The 26,628-nt window shown below is 42.2% G+C and overlaps 1 protein-coding gene across 4 annotated transcripts in view; it reads left to right on the top strand.

Moving 5' to 3' along the window:
* The window catches only part of LOC115099718 (dual specificity testis-specific protein kinase 2-like), a 129,179-nt gene that overhangs the window by 17,414 nt on the left and 85,137 nt on the right, over positions 1–26,628 (top strand). For all 4 annotated transcript variants that reach the window (XM_029617488.1, XM_029617486.1, XM_029617489.1 and 1 more), the window contains 2 exons: positions 10,198–10,319; positions 16,674–16,722. In XM_029617488.1, coding sequence (XP_029473348.1) covers positions 10,198–10,319; positions 16,674–16,722 — 171 coding nt within the window. The remainder of the gene's footprint in view (positions 1–10,197; positions 10,320–16,673; positions 16,723–26,628) is intronic.

Genomic DNA, 26,628 nt, shown 5'->3' with positions numbered 1-26,628 from the left:
GGCCTGGGAATGAGACTGAACCCCCTGGTTTACTTCTTCCCAATCATGGCCTTCCTGTTTACACACAGCCTATTTCTGTGCGTTTCTTTTTTGTCTTGATTAGATTGTAAGCTCCAAAGAGCAGGGACTGTCTGTTCAGTGCTGCATATACCTGGGAATACTGCAGAAATGAATAATTTATGTATTTGGGAGTAAAGGTAAGATCTAGATGGTCTTTCTGTGTTTTCTGAACTAGCTTGATGGTCCATATAGTAGTCAAATAATTGCCCCCAGGTGAATAACCAAATTGCAAGGAGCATGGCATCTTACTTTGTAAAAGTAGCATCGTTAGCTGGACCTATTGCATCCCCCACTGCCCAAATCAATGCAAGATGGTGCAATTTGCTGTTAATCCAGGTTTGTCAACATTACAGTTGTGCCCAGAAAAGATACGAGTGGCTGAAAATCCATCAAGCGCTTGAGTACTGTCTGCAGGGCATATATGAGAAGTTAGGTTTTGCCTGGGACAACACAGTGTAAATATGTTAAATATCCTGCCACAACTGGCCCCTCGCCCTCCTGCTGGGGAAAACTAAAGTCAGAGTGCTAGCCTATTCTATGTAGTGTTGTACCTAGGGGCTATTTGTCCGATCTGCAACTTCATTTAGTTATTCAGCTTTCCCTGTACGTACCCGGATCAGACCAGACCGTGGGTGGAGCCTCCTGTCCAGCAGGTGGAGACAGACCAGAACTGAAAGGGTCTCCTATATCAGGACAGAGCCTGCCCTGCAGCCCTTCAGCATTTGTCTGTCTCCAGCAGATGGATCAGCTCACCCTGCAGTCTCCTGATCTGGGCTACTCAGCCTTTGGTGTTCTCTTCTCTGAGGATCAAGCAAGTAGTAGTATTCTATTTATTCTATTTATTGTATTTATTTATTTAGGATTCTTTCAGTTAAAAAACAGTAAAGGATTTTTTTTTTATTTGGACTCTTTTACCCTTGGCAGGAGACGGTCCCGTCTCATGGCTCTTGCTGGACCTAGGGGGGCTTTGCCCCTTGTGCCAGGGCATAGCCTAGGTCTGAGTTTGCTTCCTTGGTGTGGGGGACTGATACTGGTGGTTCAGTCACTCACCCCCTCCTCTCTGGCTGCCTTCAGAGCGCTGCTCCTCTCTTTTCCCCCCCTCAGTTCCAACTCAGACTCACAGTAGTAACCCAATGGCTCCACCACTTCAAACTCAACCCCTCCTCTGCCTCAGCTGACAAGGACACCTGCCTGCCTGTCCTGACCCTTTCAACCCGTGTGAGGTCTGGGAGTCCAACTCAACCGTAATCTTACAATGGAAGCTTGTAAGGACCTGCTTTATGCACCTTTTGCAAATTTGCCTACTCCTTATCATTTTTGATCACCATAACCTGGTTTCTGTGATGCATGCTTGACCACGGTAAATCCCAGACCTGCAGGCCTCCGTGGTGGAGGCAGATACTGCTGCTGTTACGGAGAAATGCTTCACTAATTCTTTCTTTTTTTTTAACTTTATATTTATCAGTTTTCATTTATATAACAAAGCATAAACTTTGCTACAGAATTACCTGGATTCTAATATAAAGAAAATAAATCATACAATTCAAGAAGCAAAAAAAAGAGAAGACCCACAGTCCTCCATTACTGTGTGATATGTTGTATACAGGATAGTCTGGCGTACCCTCAAAGTACAACTGCCTGAATTTTGGTGGGAGCAAAAGCGACGTAGCACATAAGCGCTATCTTAAGTCAGTTACACTGGCTCCCTGTCCAGAGCAGGATTCAGCTGAAAACCCTCTGCTTTTGTCTTCAGATGGGTCAACACCACAGGCTCCGATTCCCCTTCCCAGCTTCAGTTCTTCTGGACCCCAGTAAAACAAAATAGTTCCTCCCAAATGGCCCTTCTACCGTCTCTCCCCCCCCCCAATATTTTCCAGACTAATCTGCATTTGTGGATTCAGCTGTTCAGCTCTAAACTCTGCATCAAAATGTTGTTGACCTTATGCCAAGAGAGCGACTGCCTCCCCTTCAGGAAAAGAGCTGAGGCCTGGTGATTCACCTGGGCCTTCTCCTCGTTCCATCTGAAATGGAGACAAGCTGCGGCAACGTTGGGAGTACTGGAACTTCTCAAGCTTATACGATGCCACAGAAGATCATCTTATTCTGAGACCCTCTCCCGGGTACCAGCTTCCTATCACTTAGATTTGATTCACCTGGGCCTTCTCCTCGTTCCATCTGAAATGGAGACAAGCTGCGACAACGTTAGGAGTACTGGAACTTCTCAAGTCTGTACTGTGCCACAGAAGATCATCTTATTCTGAGACTCTCTCCCGGGTACCAGCTTCCTATCACTTAGATTTGATTCACCTGGGCCTTCTCCTCGTTCCATCTGAAATGGAGACAAGCTGCGGCAACGTTAGGAGTACTGGAACTTCTCAAGTCTATACGATGCCACAGAAGATCATCTTATTCTGAGACCCTCTCCCGGGTACCAGCTTCCTATCACTTAGATTTGATTCACCTGGGCCTTCTCCTCGTTCCATCTGAAATGGAGACAAGCTGCGGCAACGTTAGGAGTACTGGAACTTCTCAAGTCTGTACTGTGCCACAGAAGATCATCTTATTCTGAGACTCTCTCCCGGGTACCAGCTTCCTATCACTTAGATTTGATTCACCTGGGCCTTCTCCTCGTTCCATCTGAAATGGAGACAAGCTGCGGCAACGTTAGGAGTACTGGAACTTCTCAAGTCTATACGATGCCACAGAAGATCATCTTATTCTGAGACTCTCTCCCGGGTACCAGCTTCCTATCACTTAGATTTGATTCACCTGGGCCTTCTCCTCGTTCCATCTGAAATGGAGACAAGCTGCGGCAACGTTAGGAGTACTGGAACTTCTCAAGTCTGTACTGTGCCACAGAAGATCATCTTATTCTGAGACTCTCTCCCGGGTACCAGCTTCCTATCACTTAGATTTGATTCACCTGGGCCTTCTCCTCGTTCCATCTGAAATGGAGACAAGCTGCGGCAACGTTAGGAGTACTGGAACTTCTCAAGTCTGTACTGTGCCACAGAAGATCATCTTATTCTGAGACTCTCTCCCGGTACCAGCTTCCTATCACTTAGATTTGATTCACCTGGGCCTTCTCCTCGTTCCATCTGAAATGGAGACAAGCTGCGGCAACGTTGGGAGTACTGGAACTTCTCAAGTCTGTACTGTGCCACAGAAGATCATCTTATTCTGAGACTCTCTCCCGGGTACCAGCTTCCTATCACTTAGATTTGATTCACCTGGGCCTTCTCCTCGTTCCATCTGAAATGGAGACAAGCTGCGGCAACGTTGGGAGTACTGGAACTTCTCAAGCTTATACGATGCCACAGAAGATCATCTTATTCTGAGACTCTCTCCCGGGTACCAGCTTCCTATCACTTAGATTTGATTACTCGCCTTGGCAAACCTGAGCTCAAGGTGAGGTACATTCAGGTACTGGAAGTGTTTCCCTGCCCCAGATGGCTCACAATGGAGGGTGAAGACTTGCCCGAGGTCACAAGGAGCGGCAATAGAAGAAGCAAATTTGAACCCTGGCCCTTAGCCTGTTGCGCTGGCATGCAGAGTAATATGTTGCGAGGAAACTCACATCCTGACCCATGTGCATGAGAGCCCTATTGTTAGAGCTGAGCCGTTGGCATGAACCAGGAGCCAAGGGTCACATTTTTTGCCTAAGACTCAGGATTTCTCTTTCAGGCTTAGTTTTTATTAGTCATCGAGCTGGGAGCAGTTGTGTAAACAAGTCAGCTTATGTTCTCAGTTTGTGGAAAACATCATAATCTGTCCTGTACTCGCACTCAGTACTGTCTCTTCTCCCCTGAAGACTGCAGCACACACTCGCACTGAAAGATGTATCCTGCTTTTCCATGTGTAATGCTGTGTTACATTTTTCATTAAATGAATTATAAAGATTGATGCTTTTAGCCTAACATATAGTGAGAATTACAAGTTCCTATTTGGTTTAATTGAAAGCATTCTCTATGCAGTAAGACATCATTAAATAATTCTCAATTTCCGAGAGACAACGTACAAAGTAATTTAGGATCTGAACACCTGGTTTGTTTAGCCAAATTACCTGGTTAATTAGAATTGGGTAACAAGTAAACCACCCTGCAGAGTAAATCTGCAAGACTAAGTTTGGGATTTTTTTTTTCCCCTGAATATGCTTATTGAATTTTTAGAAACGGTCGTATCACAAATTCAGCTTACAAAAGCAGAAAAACAGTACAGTGTTTATTTATAAGCTTTCATATACCGATGAACGTTGAGAACATCTCATCGGTTCACATAAAACGTAACGGTAGCTAAACGAGCTTTACAGAGAGCAAGGATCGCAACACACAAAATTGCTCAGTGTTATACATCACACTTTACACTTAGCCCATTGTTTCTTTTTTCTCCCCCCTTCCCCTCCCTTCTGCCATCACTTATTCTCAGTTCTTTGTTTTGGTTCGGTATCATCTTGTACATGCTTCCACTATTTTTGTGTCTTTTTGGAGATTAAGAGAATGGAATCTCTCTTAAAAACAAACCCAAAACCATTATACGAACAAATTCATAATCCTATCAAAGGCAACTTACTATATCTTTTACATATTACATTGTTTATAGATCTAACCCTGTCTCCCAAGTTCAATAACAGTATAGGAATTTCAAACCAATTTGAATTCCTTACCTGCTGGGAAAAAGATTGTACATTTTGCCGTATTTCAAACCTTCTATCCAACCATTTATTAGAAAGGGTTTGTGCTGTTAAATACTTAAATGTTTTATTTATTTTATTTAAGTGGTTTTATATACTGATAACCGTTTGCACATCGTATCGGTTTACATAGAACATATAATACTGGTAGACGAAAGTACATTGAACAAATTTGGTTACTTGGCAAAAAGAGAAAAGTGCATAATATTCTATGCAGAGAGAACATAATTGTTGATATAAGCATATATATATTGTTAACAATTTGAGCATGCTTGATTCCCATTGTGAAATTGTTGGCCTTTCCTTCGCAATCTAGGTGGTCAAAATTGTTTTCTTTGCTATTAATATAACCTTATCCAAAAATAATTTTGTTTGATCTTAGTCCAGGTTGGGCAGTCCCATAATTACCAAACAGCCACATTTTCAGTTCAAGTGGGAGAGAAATTTTAAGTAAACTTTCTATATGTACCTGAAGATCTTTCCAAAATTTTTGGACCTTAGGGCAACTCCAGAACCTGTGCACACAATCTCCTATCTCATTGGTGCATTTTTTTTTTCAGGTTATTAATAAAGTTAACTTTAATTTATTATTTATGGTGAGATGGTGCATTTTAAATATAAGCCCTTTCTTATGATAAATACCCTTGATAAAGAAATTTTAAATTTTCTTTCCAAATCACATTTTCTATAGTCCCATTAATATTTCTGAAGCATCGTTGAAATTTTTGCATTGTCAAATTAAACTCTGACATTTTGGATCTTGACCTATAAAGGTTCTAAAGGTTGAGCGTTTGGTCTTAATTATAAATTAGCAGAAACTTATCCTACATGATCAAAAGAAATGTCAGAAGACTTAAAGAGCAGTTGATGCTAATTTGTTTGGACAGGGTAATAAAGATAATTTCTAAACATTTGGGCTCTATCTATCTGCTGTCAAACAGTTTACAAATGAAACAAATTAGACTATTGTGACTCTACCCTAGAGCAGTCGTGCTGCTAAAATCATCCCAAGAACAAACCAGAAAATCTTTCACAGTTAGAGTACCCCACACTAAAGTGTATTTTATTTGTATTCCATCTTTCGGCACTTCAAAGTGAATAACATTCAGGTCCCTATCCCCAGAAGACTTACAATCTAACCCCCTCATTTATCAAAATGCGCTAAGGCATTTTCGCATGCGTTAAGGGCTTATCGCATGCGAAAAGCCCCGTTAACGAATGCGATAGGCCCTTACCACTTGCGAAAACTTCTTTAACGCATGCGATAGCACCATATCGTATGGTGCGATGCAAATTAGAAAAACAGGAGGAGTTAGGGGCGTTGAGTGGGCTGGGTTTGCCGGTCTGCAGAGTGCTATCGCACAGACTTAACATCTATTTTAACTACACCTTTTTTATTAGCGTTAAGCCGTGCAATAGCTTGCGTTATGGGGCGGTAAGGTTTTATCGCATTGTGCAATTGCTCCCGAAAGACCTGTTTTAGTAGATTTGACGCTGCCAGAGCACCAGCCTAGCCATCCCGGGGGGGGGGGGGGGGGGGGGGGGGGGGAAAGAGAGAGTCTGACTAGCCATAGTGTCCTCTCCCAAGATAGGTATTTGTATCCCTATAGTAGGCCCACTAGTAACTCGAGGTGAGGGTTAGGTATTGGTGTAGGGGGTTAGGGGCCACTTTCTCATTCAATGTGAGACAGTGGTCTCTTGTGAAGATCTGAAAACCGACGGAGAGAGGAAACTCACTCCAAGATGAGATTTGAGCAGTGTTCTCTCAACCTAGCTTGATGGACTCTCTACCTGGGTAACATCAAGCTAGGTGGAGAAAACATTCACTCCAAGATGAGATTTGAGCAGTTTCCTCTCTCCGGTTCTCAGATCTTCACAAGAGACCACTGTCTCACGTTGAATGTCAAAGTGGCCCCTAACCCCCTACACCAATACCTAACCCTCACCTCGAGTTACTAGTAGGCCTACTATAGGGATACAAATACCTATCTAGGGAGAGGACACTATGGCTAGGCATTCGCGCGCTCGCTCGTGCTCGTTCTCTCTCTCTCATCCCCCAGGAGTTGAATGCAGGAAATATATCAGGTCTGGCACTTATCGCAATGTGCACTAACTTAGCTCTTCGCATAGGTAAATAGTGCAAATTGCGATAAACTGTAAATTAGCATAAACCACGCCCCTTTTACTATCGCATGCGATACTTATCGCATTTTGATAAATCCAGGCCTAGGTTTGTAGCTGAGGCAATGGAGGATTGTGACTTGTTCAGAGATCTGCAGCCTTCTCTCATTGTCAATCATCAGGGGGAAAAACAGAATGGGAATGGTGTTTTATTATGTAACGCCTTAGTCCTATCCGCTAATGTCCATTCAGGATTAACCCTGTGGATACTCGAGGTCCTGCCAATCACTGCTCAGGCCCACCTGCATTTGTGCATGTACCTCTATGCTGACAACTTCCAGCCTACGCTTGCCTTTGGGCAATCTCCTGGACACAAGGACCCCTCACAACCCAAGGGTCACACAGTTCCTAGAAATATACCTACAGACTAAATGCAAAAAATAAATAGCAAGAACAGGGAATAGAAGTGATAATTTGCAAACAGACAACAAGTAAAATAAGGTTTTATGCAGTTAATGCTGACTAGAAAAGTTTCATTCTACTTAACCATCTCTGGGGAGATTGAGGAGACGTTGTCCTCACAAGGCTGTACAGAGCTGGGATAAGGCCTTGACCCAGAATGGATCTCTTTGCTCTCTCAAATAGTTCTGTCGACTTCAGGGTTTGTTCTTTGTGGGCTGTCTCTCTCAATCGGGTTCCAAAGTACAATTTACTATTTTTTTTATTTATATCCTGCTTTTCACACTTTTTTTCAGTGCTTCAAAGTGGATTACATTCGGGTACTGTCGGTATTTCCGTTTGTTCCTGAGGCAATGGAGGGTAAAGGGAGCTTTCTGACTAATGGTAGTGTAGGATGTTATAGTCTTACAATTCACTGAGGGTATTGGAAAATATGCTGTCCACAGTGTCGTAGACCAGACTGAAAGCAATTTATTAAGCAGATTTCTGTGCTCTAATGTCCCTTCGACCTTTAATTTCGAAGGATATGAACTATAAATATCCCTGGTACAGAATAACCTAACTGCATGCCCAAATGAAATCTGTAGTCAAGATGAGCTCTGAAGATTGAAACCCCTTCTGGAACCCCAGGCCTTCTGTACCTCCCTCCAGACCTGTCATCTCAGCTTTGATTCTTATAATGTGAATTATATCTGTCTTCCAGCAGACTCCGTAAGGATGTGGCAAATGGTGCGGAACGCTACCGCCCAAATACTAACTGTGCAGTCATATTACACCTGTTATCCTCTCTCCACTGGCTTTTCATCCAGCGGCCAACTAGATTTGACTGCTCTGTTGGTGCATAAGCTCTTGAACAGTAACTCTATACCTGGGATCATTTCAATATTGCCTGTTTACAATCGGGAATGTTCCTTGAGATCCTCTCCCTGATTCTTACCTCGATGAAACTGTCAAAGGTTTCTCTCTTGCAGGCCTGCTTTATTGGAACACTCTGCCTATACAGTTCCAATGTATATTTAATAGATTTATCTTCAATAAAGCCCTGTAAGAAAGCACTTAGAAGCTTTTTGTTTAAACAGGAGTTCGAACTTGTACTCTAAAGATTTGCGGCACCAGAATTTAGCACCTTAGATTTTTTATGACCGTTTCAGGTGTTCCTATATTTGCAGGTGGAGCTCTTTAGTTCTTGTTCTTTTACTGTGTTGCGGACCTTCCCAAACCTGTCCTGGGGATTCCACAGCCATTCAGGTTTTCAGGATATCCACAGTGAATATGCATAAGATAAATTTGCATGCATTACCTCCACAGCATTCACATTTTATCTTATGCATATTCATTGATATCCTGGAAACCTGACTGGCATTGGGGTCTCCAGCACTGGTTTGGAAAGGCCTGCACTAGTTGGATGTGTGCGGGTTATACGTTTTTAAAAATAAAGGCAGAACACCTCCTGCAGGCTAGCATTAGGGAAAGGAGCTCTCTGGAGGAGAAAAAAGTCCCAGGACAAAAACAGGAATCGCAGTGAATCCCCCGTTTTCATCTCTGTGTTCATGGGAGGAAGAAACCACTTTCTGTCTCAGGTTCACCAGAGAGCATCTGGATGAGCACAAGACTTCTGATATGTTTTCCACCCAGATGAGTCAAACATTGGAAGCATTTCTTATGATCAAAAAATTCAAAGTAAGAACCTTCCTCCCAGCTGTCAAGCATGGTGGCAGCTGCACCAGGATCTGGACCTCTCGCCGGCATTGATGAAACTATGAATTATGCCTTATCAAAGAATGTCAGGCTGTCCAGGAGCTGAATATGGGCCAGAACCCCTAAATATTCATGTAAATTGTGAAAGAGATTTTGTGTTTTAAATCTGTTGATCTGTTTGGCAAGACCTGAAGTGATCTGTTCATACAAGGAAGCCCTCAAATATCATTTGAAACCATTCTGTATGGAAGAATAGGCCAAAGTTCCTTAAGGATGGTGTGAGACTGATCAGTTACAGGATATATTTAGTTGAAGTTATTGTAACCAAAGGAGTTGGCATCAGTTTACTGAACGAAGAATTCACGTACTTTTTTAATGAAAGATGTTTATTATTGAATCTGTTGAAAACATCAAAATATGTCCTTTTTTCTGAATTATTTATTGAATGGGGTTACTTTTTTCTCTTATCAGGGTTTTGTTTAGGATCTAATCATGTTTTAATTATTTATTGTGCCAAAATAGATTATTCAAGGGGGTTCTCACACTTTTTCTTAGCACTGTAGGAATTGGGTTGTCTTCTTTTTAAGGGTGAAGAGAGAGGGCAGCAAGAAGCAGATCTAGTTTTGACTCTCAAGATGAGACGCCTATAGACTGCCGCTTGAACCTAGCAGAGCATAGATCACCCGGATGCAGACAGTGACTCGTATTACTTGGCATAATCCATGCACAGTGACTTCCTGAGGTGGTTGTATCTGCCCTTCCAGGCCACTGAAATGCAATCTATAGGCTCCTTTTTAATGCATCTATATATATATATATATATATATATATATATATATATATATATACTGTCTTAAAGGGACATTAACCCTCCACAGTGAGGTTATAGGCCCAACTATATTGAATGTTGTTGTCCTGATTAAAAAGAACTTCCAGGTGCATCTTATATTGTCTGTACATATATCCTCTTATGGACGCAAAAGATGTTTCCTTTGGCACAATGTAAGTGTTAAAAGGGGTATTAGCAGTAAACTTGAGATTGAGATCATATCCAATATAGTCTAATTTACAAATGAGGCTCCTAACCCATTTAGAAAGAGCACGCCCGAGGTAATGGGCCTAGGACACGCACTTCATTAAATAGCCCGTCTATGCATTGTGTGTTTTAGGTGCGTCACCGAACATCAGAACAGGTAATGGCTCTGAAGATGAACAAGCTCAGCAGTAACAGGGCAAACATGCTGAAGGAGGTGCAGCTTATGAATCGGCTCTCGCATCCTAATATCCTCAGGTAAACTGAGGGACTGCGGGGTAGGAAAGGTTTTTTCCCATTGCATTCTGTACTGCACTGCTGTTCCACCCTTCACCCTTTATTTTTTTTTTATGCTGTTTTGATATTGACGGGAGAAAAGTGGGCTTTTTGATGATGAAACATCTGTTCGTGTCAGGGTACAAAGGATGTAATATAATTCCAGACCTTCTGGTTTGGGTAAATGAACTGTCAGCCAGGGTCATGCAGGTTCTCCTGTACAAGTTACTCAGGCACCTCTTATTATATGAGGGAGGCTGCTTACAGTAGGTGACTTCTAATTCTCATAGGCTGCAAGCTAGTCTGGTTTTCAGATTGAAATTCATTTACCTATCTCAAATATTCTGAAAACCAATGGTGTTTGTAGCCCACAAGAACCAAAAATTGCATTTATTTTATGTATTTACTAGTCTCTATAAGCAGGGAGCGATATTGCAGTTTCATGAAAAGCATCAAGGCTTACTGGTTTAGGGTAGTAATCCTATGCCTTCTGCTAAGGGTAGTAACTGCCACACCAGCAAGATACCCCCCTGCACACTTATCTTCTTTCTGTCCCCTAGCCTTTAGAGGGCCACAGTGTTTATCCCATGCCCCTTTGAATTCTTTGACTGTTTTTGTCTTCTCCTCCTCTGGAAGTGCATTCCAGGCACCCACCACCCTCTCTGTGAAGAACTCTTTCCTGACATTGGTTCTGAGTTGTCTCCCCTGGTTCTCTTGTTTTCTTAAGGGAGGGAACGGCCGGGGGGGGGGGGGGGGGGAAGAGGAATTGGATTCAAACAACTGAGGGCCCTGACTTCCATGGTCTGGGATACTGATACAGAGACATAAGGGAAAAAGCACAGGACTGCTTCTACAGCCAAGTCCCAAAAGAAATGAAGAAAGCTTGCAGAGGGTCCTTAGTTACTGTCCTTAGCAGAAAGCATGGGATTACTACCCTAAACCAGTAAGCCTTGATGCTTTGCTTTTTTTTTTTTAATTGCTGTTATTCAGTTACATATTCAAACATACAGAATAAACAACATCACATCAAAACAGCTTTTTCCAGTTTGCAAATTCCCCCCTTTCATGCCACACAATTATTGCTCATTAGTGATACATTGGTGAGAATTGTTAGATAAATCTGTGATAAGGTTTTTCTGGTAGAAGAAACACAATAAAAGACCATGGTTAAGGAGTAGACGTTGAAAATGACAATTGTCTCCAGGAGATGTATGGATTCCAAATATTATTATAAAATTTCGTAAGATAATGATATTTCAGTGCCGTTAAACGATAAAGAGTACGCGCCCTGTCCAGACGGGTTAAGAGTTCAGAAGATGTCGGTGGGATGGTTCTTTTCCAAGTCCGTGCTATTTCCATTTTTGCGGCAGAGCAAACCTGTTGAATGAGAGTTTGAGCCGGTGATGGCACCTCCTCGTCAAAGGGAAAGAGAAGTGCTCGGTCCTTGGCAGCTCACGGAAACCTATGGGGGCAGTCCCACCACATATGCACGTACGTTCCCAAGGGATGGCAATTACGCCAGCAGTGTGGGGTGTTGGAGGGATTATCAGGTGCTACTTAAATGCAAAATGCGATTGGCTGAGATAGATGCAGCCTTGAGTGCCCATAACTTGGAGCTAGTAAAGCAGAAATACTTTGAGGGCAGCAAATTATTGGCTAACAAATTGAGAGGGAAACAAAATCAAAATAATGTGAAAATTAAAGTTGCACAGGGGAATGCACTGACCACTAATCAGGAAATCTGTCAGCGTTTTTATACTTTTTTTTTATTCTGGGCTTTATAGCATCAATTCTACAATCACTCAGGAGGCCATTGATGTATGCTTTTCTGAAATTTCTTTACCTGACTTGATGGAATTACAATGTTTGCATGCTGGCTGTGTCCCATTAACACTTGTTCTTTAGAATAGATTCCATGATATTTCCCAGCACTTAAGTCAGTCTCACCAGGATAGAGGATAGGGAGAAATCTACAATATCTGAATGTAATCTGCTTTTGAAATATCAAAAAGCAGAATATAAATCAAATCATTATGGGCTATCCTAAAGAAAGGGAATGGTTCTTCCATTTACACTGGTGTGGTCTACAGACCTCCAAGCCATACTGAAGACCTGGACCAAGATCTGGTCAAAGGCATCCAAAAGATGTGAAGGAAGGGTGATTTTAATGTACTGGATGTGGACTGAAGGATCCCTTATGCAGAATCTACAAGAAATAGGTAGATAATGGATGCCCTTCAGGGGCTCGCTCAGGCAAATGGTAATGGAAACCATGAGGGAGGGTGTGATACCTGACCTAGTGATGGGGATGTAGTCTGTCTCAGTAGGTACCCACATAAGCACCAGTGAGCATCAGATGGTTTGGTTTGAAATCACAAATAGGATACAGAGAAGTCACATGAAGACCTAAGTTTTTTTTGAATTTCAGAAATATGGAGTTTGTCAAAATAGGGCTGTACCTGAAGGAAGAAACATAGAAATGACGGAAGAAAAGGACCAATGGTCCACCCCGACTGCTCAGCAAGCTGTGCCATGCAGGTTGCTTGCCTCCATGTATCAGTCGGTGCTGCTTGACGTGCTTGCCTATGGGCTTGGCCTTAGAAGCAGGCCGGTGGTTTTTTCCCTTAATGTCTGCGCATTAGTACTCCAGACTGGGTTTAAAAAAAAAAAAATCATGGTTCAGGTTGGATTTGAATCCAAATTCCTTTCCCTCCACCCACCCCCCACTCCCTTCCTTCACAGCAGAGAGCGTCACCACCCTTAACCAATAAGCACCAAGGCTTATTGGTTAAGGGTGGTGACTGCTGCTCTGTGCAGGGACTCATGATGAAGGACTTCTGAACTCCGAGGGCTGGATCTCTGACATTACCATCAGATGTCAGCCACCAGTTATGCCAGAGGATAGGGATGCATTCCTGGAGGAGAAGTCCATAAACATCTGTTAATCAATGGGGAATAGCCACTGCTTGGGATCTGTTTAATGCCAGGTACCTGTGACTTGAATAGGACACTGGGCTTGATGGACCCTTGGACTGACCCAGTATGGCAGCTGTCTCTGCTATATCTGAAGCTAGTAACTGTGCTGGGCAAATTCTTTTAAGTGGTTTTAATTGTGTGTTTTATTTGTACTTGCTTAGAATGATGGTGTATTGTATTAAGTAGTAGATGTAAAATGTTAATTGTCCGATGTTCATGCAGATGTCTTGAAGTCGCTCTGAATGTAACTGACCATTCCAGTGTAAAGTACATAATCAGCTTGCCAAGCACTGACAGACGCACACACTGAGCACCCGTCTTCCTAACGTGCACAGCCACATCCCTGGTGCAATATTCAAATGAGATGCAATATTCAAATGAGAATGAAAGCAGAGCGGTGTGAAAATGTGTTACTGGCGCTCAAAAGTTTACTGCATTGCGCATACGAATGTCTAACTTGGGCATTTGTAACAAAAGTGCATCGTTAAATTGAAGTTATGGAAATCTATGCTGCTTGTCTGTTTGGAGGAGTTTTAAATAACCAGTTAATTTGTCTTGTTTGGTAGAGAGCTGGGCATTGGCTTGGTCAACTTATTGAGAGAGGTTTTTTTTTTTCTCATTGAGCTTACAAAATTCCCGGATGTGTAATGAGTGGTGGTATGGCAAACAAATGGTTGGTTAAATATTTTGCTTTGAGGGTGCTAATTAAAATCTGACTGTTTCTCATGTTGTACATTTCCTTCAAAATTAAAACAATAGTACCACCGGTCAATCTTAAATAATTACAGAATTTTTGCCAAGTACATATGTGGGCCCCTCACTCTAAGGGTCTGTATGGTATCACAGACTCCTATACGGTCTGGGGTCACCTTACTTTAATTTTAACATATGTTTTAGGTTTTTTCTTATATATTAAAACTTCTCAATCTCAGTCAATTCTTCAAAGATACAGGAGGAACGTTAATACTCATCTGTTCCAATTTTGGTTGATCTCCCGACACGCACGTGTTTCGAACAAGAAGTCCTGCTTCAGGGGGTTTCCTTCAGTATCTATTCCTCATCACGTCTTCCCATGTTAAATGATGCAATTTTCACCCTCTCATCTTCATGGCTAGTATATTCTTCATTAATTCCACGTCAGCCTCTTTGAGCCGCGTTTTCCGTATAGGAGTCTGTGATACCCCAGACCCTATAGGAGTCTGTGATACCATACAGACCCTTAGAGTGAGGGGCCCACATATGTACTTGGCAAAAATTCTGTAATTATTTAAGATTGACCGGTGGTACTATTGTTTTAATTTTGTGGTTACACATTAAGGTACACTGGAATACAGTGGTGTGTGGGTGAAAAGTTGTGATTCATATCGTACATTTCCTTCAGACACACTTTCTAAACCAGTGCTTATTAAATTAGTTACAAGAAAACAAGGTGGAGAAAAATATATATTTGCTATAAAATATATATACATTGATTTGATCAAGTAAACTGGTAAATTCAGTCAAGATGATGCTGAGGAGGATACACATCACAACACAGGATCAATATTTTTGTATTATTTTGAGCCCTTGACTTTCAGTTAACTTTACTCCACTTCCAGGGCAGGAGTTAAATTCCCTGTGTTTAAAAAATAAATAAATAAATATATGCGATAGGTGCACTTTCCTGCATCGGACGGTAATAACTAATGCCTTCATTTACATGGAATTTACACACACGAGTGCTATCTGGTACGTGCGTCTTAGAATATGTGTTTTAGGTGTGTTAATCTCCTTGTTGTATAAGCGACTGCTGTTTGTGCACGAAACCCGCACTCAACCGATAGTAAAGCTGTGCTCAGCTGGTGCACCTTATTTCATCGGCCAGTGACTGCACAAAACAAATCATTTGCAAAAACATTTGTCATTGGAATAAGGCTATTTCCCTGTACGTACCAGGATCTGTCCAGACCCCGCTGGGTTATGCCTCCCTTCCAGCAGATGGAGTCAGAGAAAAGCTGAAAAGCACCCCCTAGATAACCCAGTGTGCCACCTGCGATCCCTCAGTATTCTCTGGCTCCAGCAGATGAGAGGATGGCATAACCTGCGGTCCTGATCCTTATTAATACTTACTGATTATTGAATAGTTTTTAGGCACAATTAGTGCCTATCCCTTATTCCTCTGGCTAGATCAACTTATTGTAAGTTAAATAAAAAACCAAAAAACTTTTGTCATCGTGCGGAACTCTCTCTCCAGGCAGGCAAGGCTAGGCAGTGCCTATGGCCTCTGTACCCGGAGAAATTTGCCCTTGCCCGGTGACTAGGGGGGAGATTTACCGGTGGGCTGGTCCCTCTCCTCCCTCTTCGACAGACCCAGAGACGTTCTGATTCCTCTGGTGGGTGCTGAAGTTGCAGGGAAGCTAATTCCCCTGCTTGTTGGCTGACTGACGCAAAAAAAATTAAAATCTAACGAGAGTTTTCTTCCTTACAAGGCAGTTTTTGATTACGTTCGTCAGCCCTAGCCTGCCGCTATTTTCCCGGGCCTCTGGACGGGGTGGAATTCTTCACCCTCCTGCGCTTATTTTTTTTTTTTCCTTCGTGCGTTTGCCATGCCGCGCGGGTCCCGTTGTGAGGTCTGTGGGGAGCCGGCACCGGGGCTCTCCCGCGAGGGCCTCTGCTCCCGATGTATTCCCGGGAGCGAGGGGCCCTCGCAGCGGCCACTTTGTGTCCAAAGTCGGCCCTGCCGCGTTCCCGTGGCGTGGGAGCCAGGCAAGCACGTTCAGAGGCCTGCCCTGCCCCCGCTTGGCGTGGGAACGGCGGCCATCTTGCCTGCTTCATCTACTGGAAGGGAGGCACAACCCAGCAGTCTGGACTGATCCTTGGTACTACAGGAACGAAAATTATCAGGTAAGAACCAATTTTCCTTTACTATGTCTTTACTGTCCTATGAGAACTCATAGATCCTCTCTCACTTTCCATCACGCAAGCTCGCTGCGCTGACATGAGATTGCGGCTGTCAGAATGCGTGAAGACATGCCAGATGATGCTTAAAACTTGTTTTGCTTTTAAAGCAGGCTTATTTTTGAACAACTTGACTATTATTGCTGTCAGCATGAGATTTTTAATTGGTTTTTTTTTGGACAAGGTAGTCTGTGCTAGAGAATCCTCAGATATATTTCCTGCCCTTGATGTGATGAGGCACGCATTGGCTTTTTTGGTTTGAATTGTTTTACTATGTGTATGTTATTTATACATTGCTTAGAGTTAAAGCATTAGCGATTTAAGACCTTTTTAATAAAGATAGATTGGAGATTCCTTCCAGCTTTGCCTTGCTGTTTGATAAAAATGCTTTTTCAGATATTGAGAACATCTTATTTTTCTTAGGTTTATGGGGGTGTGTGTACATCAGGGACAGCTGCATGCGCTCACTGAGGTAAGTGGATCATAATTATTTATCTGTGTAGTTGGCGGTAGAGTACCGTGATGACTATCCCACATGTATCTGGAATATTTTCCTCAGTACTTTTGTTAAATGACCAATTTGAGGGTATCCAGTCTCCCCAAATTTGTTTAATTCTCAGTAAGCCATGACTACAATTGTGGGACTTGTGGTTGGACTTGGGAGGGATGCTGGGTGTGAACCAAATATGGGGATCTTGCATGATCTACCCTGGAGGAAGAGATCCTGCCTTATGCAAGACAGTTTACCGGCAGACTGCACCAGATGGAATTTTTCTGCCGTCGTGCACTGTTGCTGTGAGGCCAATTTTCATATTCCCCATGGGGCCTGCAAGCCAGTTTTCAAAGGGAAGCTCTCCAGGGAGCCCAAGCAGGGCTGGTGCCATAGGGAATATTTACCCCATGCTGGGATTAAAAAAAACAAAAAACTCCCTCTCATTTATCACTTATTTATATTCTTTTTCAACAGGACAACTGTTATAGTAGGTTAGGGTTTACAACAGGTGCAAAGTACAATAAATAGTCAACTATAGTACATAAATAATGCAGTACAGAGATATAGTTACCATAAAATAGAGCGATAAATATTGTAGAACAGTGATGCACAGTACAATAAATAATTATAATAAGAGTCTAGGAAGTGAACTACTCAGGAGAAGCAAAACTGTACACAAGTACAGAGCGTGAAATAGATTGAGGGGGGTCCTGGTCGCATTCCATCTGTTCTGAATGGATTTCGTATATGTTAGAGTACATAGCAGCTCACAATAAAGGGGGGTACACATGGGGGCACTGGTTCATAGTCAGGTTCTCAGTAGTTTCCTGGAGGTTCACTGGCCCTGCCCTGACCCTGTGGCTACTTCTACCTGCATGGGAGGAGGGGTGTCCTTTTGTGGGTAAATGCCAATTTCCTAATCCTTCTGCATCCATCCAGACATGGGGTTTGCAGCATCAGTGACACCACTAGGATTAGGGAAAAGCAGTTTTCTCTGTTTCTAGGTATATGGTACCAGTTCTGGATTGGTACCGTAGGATTTCCAATGCCTTCAGCTTCTCTCCCACAGTGAGAGCTTTCACTAATTCCCTACTTGAGCTTTCCTGGTGCCAGGCTCCCTGGTTCTGTGCCAAGTTGAGTGATTCTGGTTATCTGTCTCCAGGTTTCCTGTGGGTCTAGTTGAGATTGGGAGTAATGGGCTGGTTCAGCAGTTTTTTCCTTGGAGCAGGTGGCTTTCTGGGGAGTTGGCTTTTGTTTTCCCTTGTTTGAACACTCCTTCCCCCTTCCCCCTTGTGTAGGGCCTGGTAAGTGGCTCCCAGGTTCCCTTCTGGGCCTGGTTGAGCTGGGCTTAGGTGGCCTATTTTTGGGGGAAGTGGGGGGGTATCCCTTTTTAGGCCCCCCTCCCTCTCATTCCCTCTTGTCTTTGGCCAGCATTGTGTTTACCATTACAGTCATAACGAGAAAAAGTTGCTTGTGGGGTGGGAAAAAAGAGCTATTTCAGCTATGTTTTGGGCCAAGAGGCGGAAGGAGTAAGTTCTGTTGGCTGATGGCCTGGGCCCTGATCGGGCCTTACCCTGATGGTTTTTGGCAGCCATGGGGGTTGATTTTCAGCAGGTCTGCCACCTGGATACTGATGTTGCTCACCTCCCACTGCTTTGGTTGGGCCACAGCCCCTGAAGAGAGGGCATAGTAGGGATAGCATTTTGGGGGGGATAGGGCTGTTGTGCGAGTTTCATGGCTGGCTCCCTTAATTCAGGATGCGTGAGTGCTCGGATTGATTTGGGGAACTGATTTATGTCCACTTTTCCCAGATGAGGGAAAGCCACAGTGTTTGGGCACACAAGTTCCAGCCGCTGCCATTCTGAATTTTCCCATGGGCAGATTTAGTAATTTTTCAGAGGTTTCTGATTCAGATAAAGGAGACTCTGGGTGTGCTTTCTTCATGCTGTGTTTTTTTTTTTTTTTGTTTTGTTTTTATTGCTTAACAGTGTTGGAGCCACTTAGCATTAATGATTACAACATTATCAAATTTGACTTAAGAACATAAGAAATTGCCATGCTGGGTTAGACCAAGGGTCCATCAAGCCCAGCATCCTGTTTCCAACAGTGGCCAATCCAGGCCATAAGAACCTGGCAATTACCCAAACACTAAGAAGATCCCATGCTACTGATGCAATTAATAGCAGTGGCTAGTCCCTAAGTAAACTTGATTAATAGCTGTTAATGGACTTCTCCTCCAAGAACTTATCCAAACCTTTTTTTGAACCTAGCTACACTAACTGCACCAACCTCATCCTCTGGCAACAAATTCCAGAGCTTTATTGTGCGTTGAGTGAAAAAGAATTTTCTCCAATTAGTCTTAAATGTGCTACTTGCTAACTTCATGGAGTGCCCCCTAGACTTAACTGGAGGAAGCGTAAAAAAGATCTACTACGACAGCATTTAACTTTCAGAAAGGTGACTGATAAAATGAGGAAAAAGGTTAGGAAAAAAACAGGTGCAACTGCAAAAGCTAAGAGTTTAGCTCAGGCATGGATGTTTACTATCTTGGAAGCCCAGAACAGATGTATTCCATGCATTACAAAAGGTGGAAAGAAGGCTAAATGACTCCTGGCATGGTTGAAAGGTGAGAGAGGCTATATCTAAAAGAACAACTTTCAAGAAACTGAAAAGGAATCTGAATGAAGAAAACAGGCAACAGCATAAGCACTGGCAAGTCATGCAAAGCATTGATAAGGAAGGCAAAGAGAGAATTTGAAAAGAAACTTGCCGTGGAAGCAAAAACTCCATAATAAAAACTTTTTTTTTTTCAGGTACATTTGAGGTAAAAAGCCTGCGAGGGAGTGAGTTGACCATTAGATGATCAAGGGGTAAAAGGAGCACTTAGGATGACAAAGGCACAGCAAAGAGACTAAATTAATTCTCTGCTTCATTATGCACTGAGGAAGATGTAAGAGAGATCCACGCCAGAAAATGATATTTAAAGGTGGTGATTCAGAGGAAACGAAACAAATCTCAGTGCACCTAGAAGATGTACTAGGGCAAATTGACAAACTAAAGTGTAGCAAATCACCTGGACCAGATGGTATACATCCCAGAGTGCTGAAAGAACTAAGAAATGAAATTGTAGACCTGCTATTGGACACTTGTAAGCTACCAATAACATCTATGGAACCTGAAGATTGCAAGATTACCAATGTAATGCCAATTTTTACAAAGGGGATTAAGGGTGATCCAGGAAATTACAGACCAGGGAGTCTGATGTCTGTGCCAGGCAAAATGATAGTTTCTATCATAAAGAATAAAATTGTTGAACATATAATATAGTTTTAATGGGAGAAAGTCAACATGGATTTAGCCAAGGAAAGTCTTGCCTCACAAATTTGCTACTTTTTTTGAGGGCGTAAATAAATGTGGATAGAGATGAGACAATATAGTGTATCTGGATTTCCAGAAAACATTTGACAAAGACCCTCATGAGAGACTTCTTAAGAAATTAGGGCGTCATGGGACAGGTAATAGTGTCCTATTGTGTTGGTTGCCAACTGGTTAAAAGATAAGAGTATAGAGAGTAGGGCTAAATGGTGAATTTTCCCAATAGAAATGGTAAATAGTGGAGTGCCCCAGGGATCTGTTCTGGGACTGATATTTTTAATATATTTATAAATGACCTGAAAATGGGAACAGCAAGTAAGGTGATCCAATTTGCCAATGACACAAAATTATTCAAAGTTGTCAAATCATAAGAGGATTGTGAGAAATTTAGAGGACATTGTAAAACTGGAAGATGGACATGCAAATGGCAAATGAAATTTCATATAGACAAGTGCAAAGTGATGCACTTAGGGAAGAGTAACCGAAATTATAGCTACAAAATGCAAAGTTCCACATTAGGAATCATCACTCAAGATCAGGGTTCATCTTATACACACAGAACTTATACCACCAAGATAGCTTATTTGATTATTTTCCCCACGGAGTGTATCATCAATGCTAAAGAACTCCTAGAAAACAATCCCGAATAATCCTGTTGTAACTGACATATATATAATGTCTGACCAATAAAAACCTATAGAAGTGAGGTCTGGGAATCTGTTATTTATCACACAGTTCAAAGGAAAAGGACATTGTCCATCAAAACAATAAAATGATGTAATATCAACAAGCCCCTGTTCTTTCTAGAGACGAAAAATCATCTCTCGCAATCCTGGGTTAAACCCTGGATTACCAACTAGTGGCAAAAAGACTGATGCTTAAGCAGGGTCTCCCTAATACTTGCATAAGTAGTGCCAAGCAAGCTGAATGGGTCTAAACAACCAGCATTTTCTAAGCTCATCCAGTAGTTCACCATCTGAAGCATGTAACTAACCCAGAGGGGAGGAAGACGATTTAGCAGAAACTAAATTTGAGGTACAAAAAACATAAGAATTAGTGACCCACTTCATAAAAAACGGAGTTGGCAAGCAACACTGTAAAACCTAACATCTGGAAAATTATGCCTTCTATATGCTTAGGGCACATCAATTTAGCATAACTACTCCTAGCCCTCTTACCCCGCCAGAAGAATTGGACAACTATAGCTTTTAGATATGCTAACCATTTGTAGTTTATAGAATAGCTTAGGGAATATCACCATTTTGTATAAAGCACATCTGCCGAATAAGGAAAGCGGTAAATCCACCCATGCTTGTAATTGAGATTTGAAATTCCCCTAGTAAAGATCATATATTTGCAGAATACCGCAATGATTCATCTCTGGGAATTTGAATATCCACATACTTTGATTTATAATGTACCCAACTGAGAGGAAAGTCTCCTTGCTGATTTAGTCTAGTGGAATCTTCAACCGCCAAAGCCTTAGACTTGATAAAATTAATCTTCAACCCTGCAAGTCTACCAAGAATGACAAAGATCCATAATGTGAGATAAAGAAATCATGGGATTTCTGACAAACAAAAGCATATCGTCTGCAAAGAGACACATTCGATATTCTGAAGAACCTATCTTAAATCCCTTGAGCACAGTTGAAGCCTTGGGCTTAAGAGCCAATGGTTCAATAGTTAACAGGTATAGTAATAGAGAAATAGCCCCATTAATTCACCACTGAGCCTCAGGAAAAGCATAAAGATGTATCCACCCCGAAATTCCAAACCTTTCCAACACCCAGAATATATAGGTCCACTAAACCTTGCAAAGGCCTTTTCAGCATCAAGGCTAATCACCAATCCTGCACAATTTAAAAGGACCGGGATTGTATAGGGCCTCAAGCAATTTGCGTACATTCCACATGCCATGACACCGTTTGACAAAGCCAGTTTGATCCACCAATACCAAGGAGGGCAAAATTAACTCAAGCAATTCGTCAAAATTGAGGCCAACAACTTAATATCCACGTTAGAGAAATAGGCCTGTAGGAGTCAGGATCGTTGGAATCCCTTCCTGGTTTCAAAAACGCTGTAATTGAGTGATGTGCTCCCTGAGACAAAGCCCCCCCTGAAAAGCAATAATTATACATATCAAGTAGTGACTTAGAAACCTTAGTAGCAAGCAATTTGTAAAATTCAGAGCCGAAGTTGTCTTACCTTGGAACCTTGAGTAATTTTAGAGAGTAAATAGCAACCTGAATTTCATTTATCTTAAGAGCATTCAAACTTCCAATTGTGTATTCGAGACTATCGGTAAACACAGGTTCTCAAAGAATCTAAAATGGATCTCCGCAAGATCCGGTGTGTTGGAGTATAGTTGAGAATAGTACTCCATTAAAACATCAGCCAAGTGTTTGGTGGTAGAAAACCAGCTTCCCCCCTTTTCTTGAGAAATCAGGTTGCTGCTCAAAAGTTTGTCATGATGTGTCCTGATTATGCTTTGTATTCTTGTCCTGCTCCACACAAAAACTGCTTGACTATCTTCTACACCTCTCTGAGACTAATCTGAAGACTAAATAAACCGGCATAATGTGATTGTATCATGAATGCCGGTATATAAAAATTTTAAATAAATAAAATAAATAAATCCATTAGAGTTCACCTGAAAGCTCTTGGCACATATCACCTTAGTGTAGAAAATAAGTCCATTTCTGTGCAGCCTATAGCTGTACGATTCATGTGGGGCTGCTTTAAATGAAGCCACTGTGACTTGGGACCTCAGTATGGTTTTAGCTCAGCTGATGAAAGCTCCCTTCGAGCCTCTGTTCTCCTGTAACCTGAAGTTCCTGACCTGGAAGGTCATATTTTTGGAGCATGTCCCTTCAGCTCGCAGCATCGGTGAGCTACAGGCCTTAGTGACTTATCCACCATACACAACTTTTTTTCATGATAGGCTGGTCTTGTGCATACACCCTAACTTCCTACCTAAGGTGGCGTCAGACTTCCTTCTTAACCAGTCCATCATCCTGCCAACCTTTTTTCCCAGGCCCCATTCACACCAAGGTGAACGAGCCTCGCACAGTTTGAACTGCAAAAGAGCCTTAGCCTTTTATCTGGAGCGGACAGAAGTCCATAGACAGTCCACCAAACTTTTTGGGTTGTTTTTTTTTTTTACAGAACAGATTGGGGATCGCCAATGCCAAGTAGACGCTTTCCACTTGGCTAGCAGACTGCATCTCCTTCTATTACATCCAGGTGGGATTGCATTTTGAGGGTTAGGTCAAGGCTTGCTGTATTTGAGCCATGGCAGCGTCAGTGGTCCACTTGTGAGCAGTTCCTGTGGGAGGAGCTCTGAAGAGCTGTGACATGGAGTTGAATCAACTCATTCACATCACATTACTGCTTTTTGTTTTGTTTTTTTATTTATATTTTAATCATTTTCAATAATTTTACAAAGATATACTTTGAATCAGAAAACAGTAACATACTTCTTTACATAATTATTAAATCAAATTATTAGATCACAATCTTTGTGAGTTGAGGGGGGGGGGGAATGTTTTGGGAGACTTCACTTTGTAAATAAGAAAATCAAACAAAACTTAGTAAAAGCTTAACAGGTTCAATTCTTTACCCCAATTATATATTTAGATTTGCATTATTACCCATGGCCCTCTGTTGGAGAGGAGGTTAAATAAGCCCTCTTTCTAGAGTCTATAAATACTCTTAGCTGTTCCGGGGCAAAAAAATATATAAACATCTTTATTGTAGGTGACCACGCTTTTGCATGGATATCTTAAAAGCATCTTAGCCCCTATTGTATTTAATTCTTGCCTCATAGAGAGAGAGGCTTTCCTCCTTTCCTGAGTTACCTTTGACAAGTCTGGGAAAACCTGAACTCGATGGCCCATGAAATTCTCTTTCATATGTTGAAAGTAATTCTTCATTAACAAACTCACATCAACTTCTATATCAAATAAATAAGTAAGGTCGCTCTTTCATATTTCTGTAGAGGATTCCAGGATATCAGTTGGGTTATTCAAGTCTAACTGTGGCTGATTCCCCTCTCTAGCTCTATTATATGGGAGAAAATAGACTTTATTAATAGATGGTAAATGTTCAGGTGAAATTTTTAGAATCTGTCAGATATTTCCTCAAGGTAACTCGGGGTTGCTCCCCTATAACCTTAGGGAAGTTTAAGATTCTTAGGTTAATCTTCTTAGTCTATTTTCTATAGCCTCCATTTTTTTATTCATCACTTGCTTATCTTGGATTAAAGTTTGACACATTTTTTGCGTCAACTTGACTTCTTCTTGTATCACAGTTATCTTGTTTGTATTTTCTTTTATCAAACCATCATGTTCATGAGTTACTTTGTCCAGTTTTCCTGACAACGAATTTAACTGCTTTGTAAACCCCTGAAAAGTGAGGTCATACGAAGTTACTAAATCCCAAAGGGAGTCAAGAGTAACCAAGTCCGGCTTGTAACGGCCTTTGACCGCTGTTCAAGCTCACCACTTCTTCCTGTGCCGTGGGTCCCCTGTGATCTTCTATACAAGGTAACTCACCCCTCTCTCCGAGGTCAGGCAGGGCTGGGGCTGCGGCTGCTGGCGATTCCAGGTCTTCCATTGTATCCGCACTCTCCGGACCTCTCCTTACAGGTTCCATTTCCTCCAGTTTTTCGGCAAAGTACTTCGGTTCCGCTTCTAACACCATGGGTAAGGCAGGAGGTTGTAGTCCTGGTGCAACCGGATGTTGCAAGTCCAGGGGACTCAAAAATGTTTCCCCAGAGGCATTCGTCGCTCCCAACGGCGAATCCTCAGCGGGGATTTTGACTTCCCCAAGCGGGTAAAGTGCGGCAAGTTTGGGAATTGTACGTTGCCCTGGTAAGGTCGGGGGTATGGAGGGATATACCCTCACACGTCCTTTTCTCTTAGGGGCATTCTTTAGAGAAATTTCAAATTCCAGGAAAAAATCACGAGCAGCTCCGAACCGCCAGCGTTAGCCTGCCGCCATCTTGACTCCACCCCCCTCTCACATTACTGTTTGGATAGAGATAGCTGATGCATCAGTCGGTTCAGCCAGTCTGTCCTTCGGAACTTGTTTGAGGTGTAGAACCCAATTTTGTTCCTGCCTAGGATCTGTTCTTTCTATGCAGGCTGCCCCCCCTCTTGTTACCAACAAAACTAGTATCCGTTGGCATTTATTTTGGTGTTTTGTTGGCCCCTTTTTATGTTGGGGATGCCTGTAGCTAGGGATTCTCCTGTGTGTGTGAGGACGCCATCCTCCTTTTCCTCAGAAAAGGCAGAGTTGCTTACCTGTAATAGGTGTTCTCCAAGGTCAGCAGGAGGACTATCCTCACAAAATCCACCTGCCACCCTGCGGAGTTTGGTTCTTATTTTCATTTTTCGTTTCTCAATTTTATGGTGTGAGACTGAGGGGACCCTGTGTGGATGTATAGTATAATGGCATGCTGGGCATGCTCAGAGAGGCTCAGTTAAAGTTCTAGAAACTTTAACATAAGTTTTCCGTGCCGGGTTCCATCCGATGATGGAGGACTGACATCCTACTGTTTGAAGAACACCTGTTACAGGAAAGCAACTTTGCTTTCATCTTGGTTGTGTTGAGTGAGTCAGCATAAATCAGTAGGGATGTGCAATCGTTTTTCCCAAATTAGGCAATTTCAATGAAATTGCCTAATTCGGAATGTTTCGGGAGAACTGAAAAATGATCTAATTTTTTCCGAAATTTCGGAAAAAATTCATTTTCGGGTTTGCGCATGCGAACCCGAAAATCGGGGCCCCCGAAAAAAAACAAACCCAAATCGCGGAAAAAACAAAATTACCGCGGGGGGGGCCCAACACGAAATCCTAACCCGAAGCCCATCTCTAATCAGTATTTATCCCATTCAGTTTACTGTAGTTATTGTAGATGCAGCTGTTGATACACAGTATATTTTTTTTCTAAATTGGCTGGCCTGACTTCCCGATTGGAATTCAGTTCGTTTGCTTCCGTTGTCCTCGAAACTGCCTGACTGTAGGTCATTGAGGCAGGCCAAATCAACTCCATGTGTAGTTGTGTTTGGACTTTGCCAGCTTCAGATTCCTACAACTCAAACTGATTTGACAGTGGCTAAAAATAACATGAAAAATGTGCTATTTCTGAGAATTTTTGGAATCTCTAGCAACCAGAACATGGTCAGATGGAGTGGGGCAAAAGCTGGGATCTCTGACCAAATTAAATCTGAAGAACAGCAAGCCAGTCGCTCCTTTCTGAGTTCAAAGGGTCAAGAGCTTGAGGATTTTCACATGACGGTTTCTTTCATGGGGGCAAAGGTGAATATTTGTTCCCTTTCTATCTCTGGGCAGAAACCTCTGTGTCTGGAGTTATGCCAGTGTCCTAAGCATCATTGTCCTTCTAATTCCTTTAATGATCGTAGGAGGCAATTTATCCAAGGATTATTGTTTTTGGCAATGATTAGTTTGTATACTTTTTTTTTTTTATTGTGAAACATACATCCATT

The sequence above is a fragment of the Rhinatrema bivittatum genome, chromosome 10 (genome assembly GCF_901001135.1).
Source record: "Rhinatrema bivittatum chromosome 10, aRhiBiv1.1, whole genome shotgun sequence".
Taxonomy (NCBI): Eukaryota; Metazoa; Chordata; class Amphibia; order Gymnophiona; family Rhinatrematidae; genus Rhinatrema; species Rhinatrema bivittatum.
This window is presented reverse-complemented; position numbering and strand designations above follow the sequence as displayed.